This window comes from Lynx canadensis, chromosome B3, assembly GCF_007474595.2.
Source record: "Lynx canadensis isolate LIC74 chromosome B3, mLynCan4.pri.v2, whole genome shotgun sequence".
Classification (NCBI taxonomy): Eukaryota; Metazoa; Chordata; class Mammalia; order Carnivora; family Felidae; genus Lynx; species Lynx canadensis.
In genome coordinates, this window is record NC_044308.2 from 140,731,060 (window position 1) to 140,749,984 (window position 18,925).

At 51.7% G+C, this 18,925-nt stretch overlaps 1 protein-coding gene across 4 annotated transcripts in view; it reads right to left on the reverse strand.

The window, feature by feature from the left end:
- Positions 1-12,696, reverse strand: part of BCL11B (BAF chromatin remodeling complex subunit BCL11B) — a 97,079-nt gene extending 84,383 nt beyond the window's left edge. For all 4 annotated transcript variants that reach the window (XM_030319938.2, XM_030319936.2, XM_030319937.2 and 1 more), the window contains exon 1: positions 12,545-12,696. In XM_030319938.2, coding sequence (XP_030175798.1) covers positions 12,545-12,602 — 58 coding nt within the window. In that variant the 5' untranslated portion in view covers positions 12,603-12,696. The remainder of the gene's footprint in view (positions 1-12,544) is intronic.
- Between the last annotated feature and the right edge of the window lie 6,229 nt (positions 12,697-18,925).

Below are 18,925 nucleotides of genomic sequence, written 5' to 3' on the forward strand. Positions count from 1 at the left end.
TTTCACTCCCAGAAAAAGAAAAGGAAAAGAAACAAAAAACAAAAAAAAAAAAAAACTGTTCAGGCTCCAAACGCATTTCTTGGCAGATGACAAGCCACACTTTCAATGGGCTGTACATTTTCACGTTTCTTTAGCAGCAGATATATTTCCTTTTTTTTTTTTTTTTTTGGTAGGGGACATAGGACCCAAATATTTTGAAGCCAATAAATGCCTCAAAAAGCAGCAACCCCCAGGGGGAAAACTGGAGGGCTCTGCAGCCGAAAGTGTCATAAATAAGGGAAGTGGGCAACGAGGTTGCACACTCCCTTGGGGTCTGAGCAAACTTGGGTTGTAATTTTTCAGGAGCCAACGACTTAGTCGTAAAGACAGAGCAAGTGTCGGGGTCCTCAGAAAAGCCAAGGGACAGCCAGAGGTCTGCGACCCGAGGAGGCAGGTAAATTTTCAGTTGTATGGTATTTAGTGAGGGATGATGAAAACCACAGAGGAACAGAGAGAAGGAATGGAAGGGAGGAAAACACATTCCGTGGCAGTGAAGTTACTGACGGGCCAGAGCCAAAGAACAGATAATTTAAGGAAAAAATTCTGTGGCATCTTCTATCCTCCATATAAATCACTGTTCTGTATTTTCTAAACACAGCTTCTTCAGGGCCTGTGAGAGTCCATGGGTGATGCTGAATCTAGAACGGGCTGTGTAATCCACAGAACGTGGTCGAACCCGCGTGGACAGGTTGATACGCAGGTGTTGCTGGGAAGGGAAGTTACGATTTGAGATCCTGCCTGTGGTTACAGAAAAACAGACAGATTCCTCCGTGAATTACACGGAGACATGCATGAGACCCATGGCAGCACAAAAATACCACGAAGATGAGGAAATCCTAAATCTGTTGCCGGCATACCTCTAACACAAAGAACCTAAAAGGTAAGAGAAACAGTTTTCACCAAGCCGGCCCTGGGAACTGTTCATTACACTCTAAAAAAAAAAAAAAAAAAAAAAAAGAAAAGAAAAAAGAAAGAAATCAAGAATTTACTTAAAAAGGAGTTGGATACATAATTAATTTACCAATTTATTTTATGAAAAGATGCTTTGGTATGGCTCAAATGTAATCACAACCCTCACGCCCGAACGGTGGTTGTAGGGGGGACCCACATTCCTGCGAACGGTTTGTCAGAATGTAAAAAAGGTAATTATTCGGTGCTTCTTTTCCCTTTAATGATCTAACATTGAGCAATACTGTTTATATTGAAAAGCTCGCACCTTTAATTACCAATTACATATACATAATTTCAGAGCCAAAGGAGAGGGCTGTGAAAACAGTTCTTTAGAAATATAAGGATGTATTGTGCGCCATTTCTAGAGAGGGAGCTCTAATAAATGGGAGGAGGATGTCAAAATATTGTTTTGTTAAAAAAAAAAAAGGAGAGAAGCACAAAGGAAATGAGATGAAAAGCAAAAAAAAAAAAAAATGTACAAAATGAAACAGAGCATTCCGACAGACGGGGCAAGCTCCAAGCTCCGTGGTGGGAAGGGTGGCCGGACCCGGTCCTGTCTGAACTGCCACTCGCAAGTAGGCCTGGCACGTTGCTGCGTCACCGTCACCGAGGCGGCCACCCTTCCAGCGTGACCATCCTCGCTGAGGACCGGGAGGTGTTTCCTGCTGCTCAGTAGTTTAATCTTTCTTTTCCTTGTTGTGTTTTGTTTTGCTTTTCATTAACTTTTTCAGCCCTGTCTGTCCGCTCCCCTGGGAGGAGCTCTAGAAAGCTCCAACACCTCCTCTCTGCTCCCAGGGTTTAAGCTACGTAATTTCAATTCGTCCCTTTAATTCAAAAGAAACACAGACTTCTTTCAGAATTAGCAAAGGTCAAGGAAGCCTGCCTGTCCCCAAGCTCTCCTGACTCTGCCTACTATCCTTTGCTAAGGACTGAGTACCAACACTTTTTTCCTTTCTCTCTCTCTCTCAACCTCTCTCTCTCTCTCTCTCTCTTTTTTTTGGCAACATCTGGTTTTCTTTCCTTTATTTGGCTCTCTCCGCCTTTTCACTTTCCTCATGCAGCAGGCCCTGTGAATACCCTGCACTGAGTTTGAAAGTATCCAAAACCCTTCACTGTGCTGCAGTCCTGACTCTGGGCACCGCCCCTCCCCCCAGCCCCCCCCCCCCCCCCCCCCCCCCCCCCCCCCCGGTCTGCAGCCAAGCCTCCTGGGCAGCCAGCCCTGCAGGGTGTCCCACAGCACAGCTCTGAACCCGGACTTCCCAGACCCAGGGCCCAGGGCCCAGCTAGCGGCCTCCCAGGGAGGGCCAGGGGCAAAAGAAACAAACAAATCTTGCCTCCCACTGTCAGTGTTGAAAGTCAAACTCAAAGATGACAGCTCCAAGAATGGGGTTTCCTCTCTCCAGCCCTGGGGTGTGGGGCCCTGCCGGGTGAGATACTTCCCAGGAAGGTGGCAACATCACCCCCAAAGTTCAGGGAACAGAGTCAGCATGAACCCCTCAACTGTCAAGTTTTGGGTCGCAGGGGGTGGACCGAGACAGCTGGCTGAGCCTGGAGGCTTGTGCTCACAGCCCTCGGAGACACCCCCAAAGACGGGCTGTGGTTTCATTTCCGCCGACAGGCGGATACCAAGCCGGGTGTGTGGGGTGCGTGTGCACGCGCGCGTGTGCGTCCCTTCTTAGAACCGTATCGACGCTGGAAGAAATAAAAGGAGAAAAAGCCACTTGGCCACGCTCAAGGAAGGGCAAAGGGAGACACGTCTGGCCCTCCGGGAACCCTCCTTTCCCTGTCCTGCGGGCACCTGGGGCCTCAGGGCCCCACACAGCTCATTGACCCCATGCCTCTGCTGGAAGAGCCGGAGCGGCCCAAACGGTCACCCAGAGACAACAAACCACCAGGAAAGAGAAAAGACACACAACAAAAACAGCTTTTCGAATTCCCAGACCCACCCAACAAACCAGCCCCTCAGGCTGCCTTGTCTGGCAAACTCAGGCCTTAAAGAAAGAAGGCAGAGATGAGGTCCTTCCTCTGGGAGGATTTCTGCTTTCGTGAAAAGCTCCCCAACTGTCAGGCGGCTCTGGAAAATACTGCTTGCTGCTCTCACTATTATGAGCCGAATAAAGTACAGGGATTGCTAAAATGTTTGACTTATTAAGAGGAAAAACGAGTGGACGCAGGGTCAGCTGTCACATTGGGGTGAGTTCTGAACTACGAAATCCTAAAGCTCCCAGACAAATACATACCCTGCCTCTCAAACACACACACACGCACACACACACACACACACACACACACACAGAGTTAATTTTCTTTTACAACAAAACCACATTTTATTTACAAGGGTAGGCCTCCTCGCAGCTGATAAACGCATTTAGAAGCAATGAAATCAGGGTTCGCAAATAATAATGGTTATTTGTTGTCAAGTAGATGGGGAAGCGCTTGAGCCTAAGACAAACTCCCCCATGCCTTAGCTCCGCTGGGAAGGAATTTGGGGCAGAAGACAGAAATGGAAAGACATCGTTAACACCGACCCGGCCAAGCAGCCAACAGGACCCCCCAGCAGCTGCAAAGGCTTAGCAGGGCCTTACCTGGCCAGTGATTTCCCCCACACGCAGGGCTCCAAGGGCCCCACCCGCCCTGGTCCATCTGTAACAACTGCCCATGCACCTGCCCTTTGGGGGATTCCAGCCAAGGGGCCGACCGCCTGCTGTCCCCAGAGTGTGCGTGCATTGCTTCACATACAGCACACAGGCCCATGTCGCCCTTACCCTGCACCGATTCAAATCCAAATCCCTAACCGCTAAGCCCCAGTCCAAGAGAAACCTATGAAGAATTATTGTTTCGGTGATGGGGGAGTGGGTAGGAGAAGGATGTGGGGGGAGGGGTGCCAGGCTCTTAAAATCGTGTGCCACCAACGTCACAGCCGCCATCACGATGTGTACGCGTGTTTACGAGAAATGTTCAGCATCTGTCCGCCAGAGCTCTGCGTCCGACTGGAGACTTTACACCTGCTTCCTACGAAGACGGAAGCCATGCTCACCAATAATCTGTGAAGGGATCTTTTCATTCTCCTCCCCGAGAACGTTCCGGGAGGGGCCGAGACTCCAGGCGGCACCGACACCGCCACCAACACGCGCACTCGACGGAGCACAACACTTTCTGAGCTGCCATCAATTTTTAATTTATTGGATCCAAGAGAAAATAACAACCGTGGGGAGGGGAGGAAGGAGACGGGTGGATGGGAGAGAGAAGGAATCAATTCTTGGTGGAGAAAATAATCTATGACTAGATGGCGCTTAAAGGCACGACAAGAGGTTTTATGAAGTTCTCCGAACATTGGGAATAATGAAGTGCCCGGCAGAGGCAGCGGAGATAAGAGCAGAACGTCAGCCCAGCCAGGCATGCGTTAGGAGGAATGGCCTCACGGGGCCAGGAGGGGTTAGAACACGTCTGAGGGTGGGAGCCACCGTCCGGGCCCCAGCCCCGTCTGCCCACCGAATTCCTGCAGCCAGCAAGGCCGAGGGCGGCCTCTGGCCCTGGGAGGACACAGCCTGGCAGGTATAAGCAGGCCGCCTGGCACAGGTGAGCTCCTTCACCTGACCCCCTGCCCTCTCGGGAGGACTGAGCAGTGCAGCCGGTCCAGGTCTCAGAGCTGCTGGCCGAGACCCTGTGCCTCTCCCAGATGCTCCAAAGGCCTCCTGTCTACCGCCCTCAAATCCGCTGTCAGGACGGGCACACGTGGGGGCCACCACCCCACCAGGCCCCTTCTGCTCCACACCAACCCCTGCTGGAGCCTCCAGTGAAACTGTCGCGATTTCTGGCAGCCGGGTAGGAAGACAGGGAGAAGACTGAAGACACCTCCTTGTTGGGCAACCCGTGGACATGACCTGGGGTCTGGCTGACGGGGCCTGCAGGGGAAGGCCTGAGTCTGGCCTGCATTCCAGGAAGGCAGGGATTCCTGTTGGGGGTACAGGAAGAATCTCAGTCACCCAGCCCTGTGACAGAGGCTGGATGGGGAGGTCTGAGGGTGGGAGGAGGACCCCCCCCCCCCACATGCACACACTGCCCTACACAACCCAGCCTGGTTTCAACAACAGCTCCTTGAAAAACATCCCAACTTGCACTGAAGACCATCACCCGACCTTCCCTTCCCCCCCACCGCATCCACCTCTCCAGAACTCCAAAAACTGAGCTCAGGGGGCCTGGTCTCACACATTCAAAGGCAGCCAAAGAAAAAAAAAGGGCGAAATGAATAAAGAAAACAGCGTACAGGTGCACTCACAGATCCTGTCCATGACTAAAAGGTTGCTAATAAAAAGCCAACTCCACAAAACCAGAGAATGGAGTGACCTATGTTTTGATAAATAAAATAGTTGCTTTAAAAGTAAAAAAAAAAAAAAAGAAAGAAAGAAAGAAAAAAGATTTACCACCATAGAAACCCTTCCGAGCACGTTCAGCAGAGTCCACAAAGCTGCAAATGCCTTAAATCTGCAGAGCCACAACAGGGCTCATATAAATATAAAAGCAGGATATAAAAGCACGCTTTGAGGCCAAATGAAGAGATTTGTTTTATTTAATGCTATGCTTTTCCAAAGGTGCTAAGCAGAAGAAAAGAAGGACCCTTACAGGACACCAGCCTGTAAGCCTTTAGCCGGAGGACATTCTCTGAGGCTGAGAGCGACAGAGGAAGGACAGAAGCCATTTTCAACATCTCCTTTCCAAGGTAGAAATTTAAACATGACCCCATGAAAAAAAATTTTTTTTTTCTTAGCAGCACATCCATTTCTGAAGCACACGCTAATCACAGCAACACTGGCATTCAACTTTCTCGAGTCATTTATGCACGTTGTTTTAGTAGAGAACTCACCAGCACATTCACAAATGTATTTGTATTTCTGCAGTTCAGTGGAAGGAGGTCATAAAAAAAAGTTGTATACAACAGAGGATTTTTTTTTTTTTTTTTACTTTGAAGTTACTTAATTTTGTGTGGTCTGGGATTTCACTCTAGTAAAATAACTCGGGCTGGCTAATTCAACACCCAAGCAGATTATCAGCTCTCTTGGAGGAAAAAAAAAAGAAAGAAAGAAAGAAAGAAAGAAAGAATGAATTTCTTGAATTTCAGCAACTACACAAAAGACTTGCGTGTGTCAAAATGCCGGACGCAAAGTCCCGGTGAACGCAGCACCATTAATCAAACCTCGATCTGGTGTCACTTTTGCCAGTAAAACCGATGCTGTTCCCCACCCCCCGCACCCCCCCCCCCACTGGCTCGTGCAGTAGACGAAAGAAGTGTGTCCCTGTGCTTTCGCGGGTCTCCAAATAGCCTGCTGTTGGCACTTTTTATACACGCCTTGGGGAAAGTACTGCTCAAAAGAGGCAATCAACAAACAGCTTTTCTTGGGGAGGGGTAGAGAAATGGGGACCAGAACACGAGCAGATCTCACTGCCTCCCTGGAAAGGAAGAGAGATTTGTGGGAAGAGGGAATGGGGTGGGGGGGGCCCACAGGGCACGCAGGACCCCAGACCCGATCGTGTGAGTAAATGGAGAGCACTGCGAAGCGACAAAGCCATACTCAGAGCAGCTGGGTGACATTCATTCATTCCCAGTATCTCTCTGTGCCCTCTCCCCATGAAAAAATACGTCAGTGTGCCTACAGCTAACACCACCTTCAGAGAAGGATGCTCAGCCGGCATCAGCAACTTGACCGTGTGGTGCTGGGTGCAGTCCCCAAGGAGCATTTATTTTTCCTTGTCCTCCCAGATGTGACCCCAGCATTAAACCTGGAGTCCCAAGTCCTCAGAGAGCTTCCGCTAAAGGTAGGCCCTAACGGGACAGCCAGAGGGGCCTTCCTCTAGCCACACGGGATGCAGGAGGCCGTCCCCAAAGGTCAAGAACCCCATCTCTACCCTCCCCACATACACTGTTTTTGTCAAGCACCGTCATATCTGCAGTCCGTATTCAGTTACAGCTCGTGAAACTCTCCCAAGTTCCAAGGTGAAGGATTGGCTATTTCTAAACTGAATTTTTTTCACGATATTCTGCAGGCCGAAGGCCACTGCCCAGCCCAAGGCTGTGAGGTGACTGTGCCACTTCATCTTGAGTTGTCAAATGAGCCGCGATATGCTCGAGACTGGCTCAATTCAAACATTGAATGAAGTAGAGAAATCATCAGATAAATTGCTGGCCCTCCGCACTGGAGAGTGAAGCCTCTTTCTCAGCTGATGACAGCACTAGGCTTTTGTCTGACCTAATTTATTTCTCTTTCAGGTTAGAATAAAGCACTCTTTCCAGTCTCAGGGCAACCTCTTCTGCCCATATACTGAACTCAAGCACAAGACTCGGGGTTAACTGTGCTGTCTGCAGATTTCTTGAACTTGGAGAAGACATGATAGATCCAGAAACCCCATGATCAAAAGCACATATATGCCCCAGCACTAAATTACACGTTTAGGAGAGAAAGAGTCTCATTAAGAGCCATCCATTAAGGGCACTGTTGGGGGTGAAAGGTATTAGCAACGCTGGGTCTAGCAAGCCTATACTCCTTCCAAACAAAGTTTTACACATTATTTGAGTTGGCATTTGATATCTTTGGGGAATGGTGCTATTTCCCTTAGTACAGTGGGAACATTACCTAATAAATGGAATTGAGAATCCAAGTGTTATAAAACCTGAGCTGAAAGGATTTCCATTCATCAAGCTGTTTTAGGAGCATGACTCCCAAAAGCAGTGATTCTCGACCGTTCCCCGGGTCTCTGACATACAACACAGAAATGGACAAAATGATGTATACTCTTCCCAGAGTCCCGCCCTCAATCTGATCACGGATGCCTTAAGAGCCTAATGGAATTTGCAGAAAGTCAAGACCACAGACTAATAGGGGGAAACACACCCGTTCGAACTAACCATTCTAACTGTTTAAAAAAAAAAAAAAAATCGGGAAAAGAAAAAAGAAAAAGGCCCCCATCTGCCTAGTGAGGGCTTGTAAATCAATGCCAATAGCTTGAAAATGATTTCTCAAACTTATATTCTCATTTTTGTCCCGCTCGAATCTCTGCAGGAAAATCAATATTACAACTTCACACTTAAGACATTTTGCAGCAGCAATGCAAAGTGCTGCGGCAGCGGGTGGAAACCCACGGAAGCTCGCTCCTGGCCCATTGTAGCCAGGCGCCAAGGCATGACACGGGCACCGAGCTCCCCCTAGCTGCCAAGTGGCACCAGGCACGGCGCGGCGTTTCAGGCTTGCCATCAACCAGAAGCCAATTCAACTGAAAGTTTGTTTTGGAAAAGTATTTTATCACAACAAGCAACAGAGAATGCAAAGCAATCAGGAAGGGAGATGAAAAAGGAGAAAAGGAAAGGCTGGTCGAAGACATGCTCTAAGCTCAAAGCGTCGAGAGCTCGCTTGTGGTAAGGCGCTAGAAACTGGTGCGCTCCACAGTCAGCAGCTGGCATCTGTAAACGAACCGCTCTGCGTGTTTCCATCTGACCTGAGACCCAACGCCAATTACCGTCAGATGCACCTAAAGCTGGCCTTCTCTTCGGTCAGGAAGCCCCCTTTGGTCCTGCACTGTGGTCAGCAAAGTGTCCCACCCCAGCCGTCTGACCCCAGCCTCCCTCCATGTTCCTAAGGCTTCACCAAAGCCACCGCATTCGCTCCAGCACTTGAGAAATGATTCGTTTTCGGTTACGAAATATTTTGAAGGCCAGACAAAAATCGCCAAGGCCAAAGTCCGGGCAGATAGCAAGCTCCCACCCTTAAAGGAAGAAATATGCATATGTACATAATATTCAGGGAGGGAAAGAATACCCTTTAAAAATATTAAGGGTTGTTAAAATACGCTCACGGCTGTTTTCTCTCAGGTGTGAATTACAAATGAATAAAATCAGCCTGGCATAACACCTCTGATGAACACGTTTTTATTCTCCCGTGGAATCATAGCAGCTGACTTATATCACACTTCTAATGATATGGGGTTCCCTTCTGTGCAGAGTGGGAGACAAACTTCACTCCCCCTACCCACCACCCCCCCCAAAAAAAGAGGGGCCCATGGCTTGTGAAATTTATCGGAGGCCCAATCTTGAAAGACTGTGGATAACTGGAGATACACTATACCCCAGAGAGTTAAGGTCATTGTGAAGCCAGCCACCTCCAAAACACACAGCCACAGCAAAACCCAATTTAAAAGGCAACCGTGAAATTAACACAGTTAGCCTAACTTCCCGTGTCAAACCTTGGGTCTCTAGTTGTTTTGCAAAATCGTGAATTCATACAGAAAATCACTGATCTTCCAAGGAAACCTGTTGGTAGGTTGTTGAAAAATCACCTTCGCTAGGGTTGTATAATTTGCCATGGACATCTTATTTTCTCTGAAGAGCCTTGGAGCTCCTTCATGGACTGGACTGCATTTCATTCCCCCTACTCTCCCTGTCTGGCACAGTGGGCTCACAACCCTTCCCTCTGCCTGGTCAGCCACTGCCCCCTTCTTCTTCCCTCCTCACTGTTGTCACTGTGTTGTTTTGTGTTTGTTTTTATTAATAGCTGTGTCTGTCCTCCAGTTCTAAAAGCCATACCCATCTGGGTCAAATATTTTGAAACAAACCAGAAGCCCAGGTTTCCATCCCCAGCTGTCCCCCACACTGGTTTATACTTCTCTCCGTCCCTGTCTGTATATCTAACCAGCTCACTACAGAGCTCTTCTACCCCCCCCCCAAGATTATCTGCTTTTTCTGTGCTCTTCCCGTTTCCCAGACCAGCAGTTATGCTAAGTTGCATCGTCTCTAAAGAACCACGGGCTGCCACCCCACTGAAGACACACCACATTTGGGGCAGTTCCTTTCACATTTAAAATCTAAAATGCGAACCCCGGGTCAGGGCTGTGACAGCACTCATTTTGCTGGCCAGGGCTCTCCAGCACCCTAAACCCACGACTCCTGCATCACTGTGTAGAGACACTTCCACAGGCCACGCAGCCTAAACTGCATCTAATTCTTGCCATTCCCCTTTCTGCCCTCCCACCTCCCGGGGTGACACAGGACAAACAGAAAAGCCAGCTGCTTTTTGATCATAAATAGCCTTGTCTGAAAACTGGTTGGACCACTCTCTCTGCTTGACCCCCTGCACATGCCCTGAGCTCCATGTGCCCCTGAAAGGCAGGCAAGATTTCCTTCGCCCCTCTTTTCCTTTGCCTCTCTCTTCTCCCTCCCTCCCTGCTCCAGTGGCAGCCAGCGGCTGTCTGTCCCCAGCACCACTCCGAGCAAGGCTGAGAGACAGAGGGGGAACAAATGAAGGATGGAAGGATGTTGCACCAGGCACGCCTTGTCCCCCACACCCAGCTGCCACCAGTCTTCCTGACCAGGGCTTTCTCCTGTTGTCCCAGGCATGCCAGAGGAGGAGAGAGCAAAGGCAAAACAAACCTACCTGCTTCTTCCCCCCCTTAAACACAACTGCAAACACTCCCGACTCCTTTCGCTGCTTCCAGCCTGGAGATGCAGCCCTAAGACTACTCCCCACTGCCCGAACACCCCCCCTCAACTTCCCCCTCCTCAAAACCCCTCACAATTACACAGAGGGTATGGAGGGGCAAATTGCCTCCTAGAGAAATTAACCTCTGCCAATATAGACATTGTAACCACCAGTCCACCATCTAAAGGGGGTGGGGGGGCGCAGAGGCATAAGCTGATGGCTATTGGCTTGGTAAAAGGACGGAATGTCAACCGGCCAAAAAGGGACCTTAATCAAACCATGCTCAAGTCTGGTTGTAAAACATTTTGTTTTAAATGCAACCAGTGAGTCTTCAATGGTGCAAAATAAAAGGGAAGTTCTGTTCCCTCCCACCAAAAACGCATCCCTCTCCCAAGGCGAACCCCGCTTTAAAATCTATTCCCCTCCCCAAAAAAAACAATAATAAATCCACAAATTCTTACTAACGTATCTGCTGTAACAAAGGAGAGACGGCAGCAGCAAATGCTCCGAGCAGATGGCTCCTATGCTGGGTGTTCAGGGGAGGGGAGAGCCCCTTTATATATTTATTTATTTATTTAAATTTTTTAAAATATAACATAAATATTCGGCTCTCGGCCGCCCCGCAGCCAGTCCTCGGCTGCGGCTGGGCGCGCAGCCCTCTCCACCTCCGCGCGGGCTGCCCGGCCCCAGCCCGACGAGGTGCTCGGACGATTCCAGGAACACAACCTGTCCATGGTCGCGATGGCACCCTGAGGATGTTTTATTTCTATTGCAATTAAAAAAAAAAAAGAAAGAAAGAAAGAAAGCAACGGCGATCTAGGTAGGCACCGCGAGAGAAAGGACCGCGGGGAGATGTTCGCGCGCCGCGGATCAGCGGCCCCGCGGGCTGCGCCGGGCCGGGATCGCTGCGAGCCGTCCTTCCCCCTGCAACTGTGCGGGCACTCGGGGCGAGCTCCCCTGCAAACACCGTACCTGGCCGGCTCGCGCTCGCTTTTTCCCCTTTCTAAATAAACCCAACTGGGGCGCTGGAAACTGCTGCGTCTCTGCCCCGCTGCCTGACTTTGCCTGCCCGGCCCCTTGCTGGAAATCCACACGATTTCAGCCGGCGGATTTCCACGGCGACCTGCCTTGTTTATTTAGAGAAGCGAGATGAAACATACTGAGATAGAAAGATGGGTAAGAGATTGATAGGTCTCTCTCCTTTTCTTTTTTCTTCTTTTTTTTTCTTTTTTTTTTTTTTTTCTTTTTCCTATTTTACAAGCACATCCCTGTCTTACCAATCCTGGCTGGCAATCCTTCTTTTTCCCCGTGGCGGGGTTTTTTTCACCAGCCCCCAATCCCCCCACCTTTTTTTGGAGTGGGGGATAGAAGACAAGATCATCCCAGGAGACAGACGGAGGTGGGGAAATGGGGTGTGGGGGGGGGGGGAGGCAAGAGCCCAGCAAACAGCCGCGCAGCTGGATTCTTTTGCAAATAGCAAGAGGAGGGGAGAGAAAGGCGGCGGCGGAATGCTAGGACCGGCGTGGCCGGCGCCCTTCCCGGCCGAGTGCAGCGACCGGGGACTCGGAGCCGCCGGCGGCCCGTAGCCCCGCATCTCCCCTAGGCCGGAGCGCACCCCGCTCTCCTCCGCCCGCGCCGTCAGAGCGGACCCACGCGCTCGCCAACTTTTCCCCACTTCCCGGCTCCCCCCTCCCCCTCCGCTCCCCCAGCCCCCTCCCCCTCCTCTCCAAACCCCGCCACCAGCGCCGCCGCCGCCACACACGCCGCTCGGAGGGGCGAGCGTCCAGCCGGGCTCCGCGTGCACACACACCTCCTCCAGCCTGCGCGCCCCCTCCCCGGACCGGAGCCCGCTCCGCAGGCCCTCGAGCCCGAGGCGCGTCTGCCTGCGCAGCGCTCCGACTCTCGGGGCTGCAAAGAAACTTTCCTATGCCCCCCCCGCCCCCCACCATGCTCTGGGCCGACGCAGCTGCCTCTGCGAGCCCGCGGGCGGCCCCGGCGCTCGGCCTGGCAGCGCCCGGCTCGGTGTACCCAGCCCCGGGCACCCGGAGCCCCATCCTCCGGCCCCTGGCGCGCACGCAGCGGACACTTACGGGTGATGAGCTCCCTCTGGGACAAGTGCTGCGGGTTGCCCTGTTTGCGGCGGGACATTGCCCCGGCATCTATTCTGGCATCGCCCGGAGAGCTGCACTGATGGGGGGAGCCGGGGGAGGGGGTCCGAGCCGCCGCCGCTGCCGCTGCCGCTGCCGCCGCCGCCGCCGCCGCCGCCGCCGCCGCTGCCGCTGCCGCCGCGCCTCCTCCTCTGCCCGGGTTGGTGTTTTGTGTTTTTTTTTCCCCCTTCCTCTCTTGCCCTCTCTTCCTCCTCCTCTTCTTCTTTATTTTGCTCTTTCTTCTATGCTGTTTTTTGCTTTGTTTGCAAAAAGAAAAAGAGAAGGAAAAAAAGAAAAGAAAAATCTCTCGATCTAAAATAGGAGAAAGAGGCAAAAAAAAAAAAAAATCTGCTGTTGCTTGCCGCGGACTGGCTGGTTTCTTTAAAAATATATTCTTTTCAAGGAAAAAAAAATCGCTTACACTTCTTCAAACTGCTTGGCCTCCTGGACTTCCAAATGTCTTCTTGAACTTAAACCGGATTTTGCACCGGCTCCTGACACTTTCTTTCAGGGTCTGGTAGGTGGAAAGCGCACTTCTACCAGGAGGTGGGGGGGGTGGGGTGGGGGGGGGGGGGAAAAATGCAAACAAATAAAAAATAAAAGAAGGAAAAAAAAGCAAAGAAAACTTGGGGACTTGTCTCGTACCCCCTCACCCCGCCCCCTCAAAAAACCCAAAGCAATGTAAAACTGCCCGGGTTCGGTTGTTTCTGGGCTTTCTGCGGGCTGCCTGTTTTTTTCTCGGAGACTGACCCTTCCGAGGCTCTGGGGGGACTCCAGGAGCGGCTCCTTCCCAGTTCACCTGGCAGGCTGGCGCCGGCCGGAGAAGCTGCCGGGTCCCCGCGAGCGCTCCCCAGCGCTCCCCTGGCGCCGCGGGCCCGGGGGGAGCGGGGCTGAGGGGCGGCTCGCCCAGTGCGCCTGGGTCGGTGCGGGCGCGGACTGGGAGCTATAGATTGCAACGTGAAGATGGCGGAGTCCGGGTTCTCTGGGAGCTCTCGGTCTCTCTATGGCTGGGGCTGCCTCTGTACAATGGGATAAAATTCAAGTTCAAGTGCGGACGTGACGTTTAATCTGCACTAGAGACAAAAAGACCCAGAGAGTCGGAGCACTGGGGGCGACTAGCGGTGGCTTTTTAACATTGTACCCTGTAAGAGAACAAGAAAGCACACACAGAGACACACACGCGCGCGCGCGCGCGCACACACACACACACACACACACACACACACTCGCCCGTGCGCACACTCGTCCAGGCCGGCCACACGTGCAAACAGCGTTTTTGGGCGCTCCTCTTCTCACTGTGCACCCGCAGCGCAAAAGGGGAGGGGTAGGAGGGTATTTTTAAATAAAAGAAAATCCTGTTCATCGCTCCTCCCCTCCGGGGAGCAGGACCCCCTGAGAAGGAAGGAGGAGTAAGGAGTGCGTGGAAGTTAGTTGAATCAACGCTAGTCCCCACCTACCCCGCCAAAAGCTCTTTTGGACTGAAGGGAGGAAGGGCTGTGTTGAGGGGACTGGGGTCGACAAGGGGACATGGTCAGTTTATTTCACCCCCTTGGAGAAGAGCTTAGCTGTTTTTACTTTTGTTTTATTGGGGGGGTCGGGGTTAAACTTCCAAAAAATGTCTCCTATAGAAATCCTTATATTACACACTCTGGGAGAGCCACGCCGACAAAATAAAAGACAGTAAGAGAAGGAAAGAATTAAGAGCACCTAACTGGGGGAAAAGGGAACGTGAGACCTTGTGTGAGTCCCATTCCGGAGGGAATATTCATTCACCCGAATCTGTGCCTTTCCCCCATAAACTCATTGAGGTCAAACACGGGTCTGAGGCCTGGGTCTGTGGGAAGCGTAGGGGTCAGGGGACAGGGTGCTCCGCGTAGGAGAGGGACATGCACGGGTTGGCCCAGAAGTGGGCGTGGCCGGATCGCTGAAGATACTCGGGTGGGTGACCCCCTTCGGTCCCCCAGTCCCCTCTCGCCCCCCTGACAATTACTGACACCTGCAAGTAAGCATCCACCCCCACCCCCACCCCCAGTGCGCCTCCGCCCAGGGCAGGACTTGAAATCTCCCGTCAGACTGGGAAGGACACAGCTGCCTTGTCAGCCGTTTGATCTCCAGCCGGCGAGGACAAGAGGAGTTGTGGGGGCCTGTCCGTGGCCTGGGGACAAGGCCAGGCCTCGGCCGCGTGGACATCTCCCTCACCCCGCGCCCCATCCCTCCGCAGGCCGCGGCCAACTTCGTCTTGTGTGATGATCTGCCTCCATGGCTGGGAGCGCCACGCGCCGGACCCCTCTCCCATCTCAGGGTTCCTCTGGTCTGGGCCGGGAGGCGGCCAGGGCGGGTCGGGGCCTGGCTCAGGGCTGGGCTTCGCGGGCGAGCCCAGCTGCACCCACCCCACCCCGCCCCCAGGCCGGGCTCTGGCGGCTGCACTCCAGCGACTGGCTGGGCGGTGACGCCTCCCGGCGCGCCGCCTCCCTCGGGGCCTTTTCCTTGGGGGACACATGGAGTTTTAGCTCGCCCCCAAGGTCTTGGGTGGGGCGAAGGCACCAACAACTTAGAGCGCAGTGAACTCCCAGTCCAAACCCCCACCCCTAATTTAATAACAATAAAATGTGCCCTAGCATGCAATTTTAAGGACTGGGCTGAAGGGTCTGCGTCCGAGGAGGTGAGCACCGGGCAGGGAGGGGGTGGGTAGGAATCGGCATTCCCCCCACCTCGACTACACACAGCTGCCCTCCACCCCACCTCCACGTGGCCCAAAGTCCAGAAGTACCTACCTCTCCCTCCTCCCATCCAGCCCCAACGTGAAAATCTTTCCAGGAAAGTGGCCTAAATAAAAAATGCTCACACGCACCTTTAATAAACTTAAGAAAAAGCATAAACTGTCATCCCAACCGGCCCACACTCCTAAATTTGGGAGTTAGCTCTCAGTCTGAGAACCGGCGCGGTGAAGTCCAGAAAGGGTTAGCGCTTTGCCCAAGGTCACACAGCGCCTGGGGCAGGTCTGACTCAAATCGCCGAGGCTAGCCTGTTGCTCGGCACCGCCGGTGGCCCGGCGCCCAAAATTCCAACCTGCGACCCTGGCCCTCTTGGGGTTAATTACCAGGACTGGGGACGCGGTCTGTGGCCTGGGGCGGGGGGGGGGGGGCTGCGACAGCCCTCTGCAAGAAAGGGGACCCCCTCCGCGTACTGCGCAGGACCCTCAGGAGCTCCGGCAGGAGCTCCGGCGGCGGGGTCTGCGGACCCGGGCACCCCTGCCCCACCCCTGGCAGGAAGTAGCGGGCAGGGGGCGGCGCGGGCCGCGACGGACCCGGAGAGCACTTCCTCATTGGCCCCGCGCTGCCCCGACGGCGGGAAGAGGGACGCGCGGGCGGGCCGGCGCAGGGCCGGACACGCCGCCACCCGCCGGCGCGCTCCACCTCGCGGCGGCCGGGGAGAGGCCGCCCTGCCCCTGCCCAGCCCTGGGCTGGCCCCCTCGCCCTCTCCTCCCCCCCCCCTCCTCCTTCTCGCCCTCCTCCTCCCCTTCCTCGTCGTCCTCCTCCGCCACCTCCCTCCTTCTCGCCCGAGAGGCGGCCGGGTGCAGGCAGAGAGCAATCCCAGCTGCCGCTCCAGTCTCCTTTTTTTCCCTCTGCCCGTCTGGCACGGGCATCATTAGCGCTGAAAGCTGTTAATGTCTGGTCTCACAGCTCCCCCTTTAGTCTTGCCGCGCTCTCTGTCTCTCGTTCCACGCAAGATCAATAGCCGCCTCTCCCCCGACCTTAACCTCTCCCTCGACCCCGCCTGGCTTTGGCAGCTAGCCCCCCACTAATATGTCCCCTCTCTTGATGCCCAGACCACAGACGGTGCCAGAGGGGGTGGCGGAGCTTGGGCCCTACTCCTTACTCAGGACCCTAGACAGGCGGGGTGCCCAGTACCCTTCCGAGAAGGTCACTGCACGCGCGCGCGCGCACACACACCCCACCCCACCCCTTTATCTACCAAACATTTCTATACATAAAAGTCTGTCCTGTCCTCAAAAAGCGTGTGTGTGTGCGTGTGTGTGCACGCACTTGTGCGCACAGGTGCTTAACACAGTAACATATAAAAAGAAAAAGTACAGGTACAAATGTGATCCTGAAGTAATATTACCATACCTCAAACTCATTTCTCCAGCACGTGCTGTAGACCTACTGTGTGCCTGGTCCAGACTGGGGGTTTCGTGCAGACTGGAATTAGATGGAAAGAAATGCCATATTTTCTGCAGGGAAGGAAGGGAAAGGGAAGGAAGGAAGGAAGGAAGGAAGGAAGGAAGGAAGGAAGGAAGGAAGGAAGGAAGGAAGGAAGGAGGGATTAGGCCGGGCTTTCGTGCGGCACGTATTACGCTTTTCTCCGGGGGAGGAGGAGGTAGAAGGAGAGGAAAGCCAGATGTTAGAAAGCTTTCTGAACTCACAAATATTTCCCTGCTCTTCTTTTTCTAGCTTCACAGTGCATTCCAGCAGATAATCCCCCATATTCTTAGTCACTTTAAATTTCTTTATAGAGGAGTAGTTCAAAAATCATAAATCATTTCATCAAATCAGAGTGCATTTTTATTAACCTTGTGTGGGGTTCGGATTCCCTGTGTGTGCGCATGCAGCATTCCATGCAGTGGGGGCAGATTAAACACACACGTGACCCCCTAAGCCAAGGCTTCTTGTTTGAAATTCTTTGAATGATTCTCAATATTTAGCTCTTAGCCGAGGTGGGGTTCTATTTGAGATCCTACAATGTTATCTTTGCCTTCTGAGCAGTTATATTTTATATTACGTCTTTACAAAAATCTGGAAAGAACCAAGATAAGTCGTGTCAATAGAAATGGGAACTCCCAATGTTTCTGTAGAAGGAAAATCCACATTTCATTTGTTGTTGTTTTTTTTAAACAGGGATCCACCCTCTAAAATGTAGTCAAATAACTTTGTAGCAATGCGAAAACTGAGCAACACATCTTACCAAATTACTTTGGGCTTCATTTCTGGTGCTTAAAAAGAAAAAAAAATCTGCAAAGAAAAGGCAGATCTTTCCATATTCACGGGTGTAAAGCAAACTCAGAAGCAAACTGCCTGTTAATTTCTTTACCTCAGGATCTATAAACACTATGGACTAAAGATGAGGACATATAAAACACATCAATCTGATCAGTGGATTGATTGACTTGTTTTAATTTTTGAGGAAACTGTAATCGTGGTACTAAGCAAATCATATTGATATACATATTAAATTTTTGTAATGTTTATTTTTGAGAGAGAGATAGAGCATGAGTGAGGATGGGCAGAGAGAGGGAGACACAGAATCCGAAGCAGGTTCCAGGCTCTGAGCTGTCATCACAGAGCCCCATGCAGGGCTCGAACTCACAGACCTCAAGATCATGACCTGAGTGGAAGCTGGAGGCTTAACCAGCTGTGCCACCCAGGTGCCTCTTAATATACATATTAATAAGGCTCTCAAAATGGCCCTTATCTCCTTCCTTACAGTTCTAGAATCTCTAGGAGCTCTCAAATCCAGAAGCATAAAAAGACGAAAGAGGCCTTTTGTGCTTCCTGGCATATCTTCTAGAATTATTTTAAGACATTTCTGAAAATTACAGCAAACCTCTAAATGCCATAAGGACTCAATTAAGGCTGTGCTGGATTTGGAGGGGTTTTTTGCATTGTCACTTTATTGCAGAGACAGGACCACAACACTTGCCTTCCAGCAATTGTTCGCTTGATTCTTTCCATGTAATGAATTTAGCAACGTTGCTTTTGTTAAAACATGGTTATCATTGCACCTCACTTGTTTCTGCAAGAAACACGGGCTTGATACCTTGGTAAATTTCCAACTATTGCTTTAAGGACATGAAGCATAGGTAAGCTCTAGGAAAACTAAGAAACATCACTGCCTGCTGTCTTTATAGCTGCAGCCTGCAGGGGGTTAAACCAAATTCACTGTTCCTGATTCATGTATTATTTTCCTTAAAAATACTTACCCAACTCTCCGTATATGAAAAAGACTCACACCCACATGGAATGTTCCTAGCTCTGTCCCTGTCATCAGAAATGATATTGAATGGCTCAGGACTAGGGGATCTGGAACTATTTCTACTGCTTTCTCACCTCATTTGGAATTTTCTTGCCTTGCTAATTTTAATTCTGAGTCATCAATTCAAATTTGGTAGGGACTGGCATCACCCAGTTGGTCGACTTGGGAAAAAATATTGTTCACAAAGATGATCAAACTCCACCAAATCCCACCCCCCACCCCTACTTATACAGAGACAGAGTGGCTGAGCGGTGGTGTGTGTGTGTGTGTGTGTGTGTGTGTGTGTTGCAC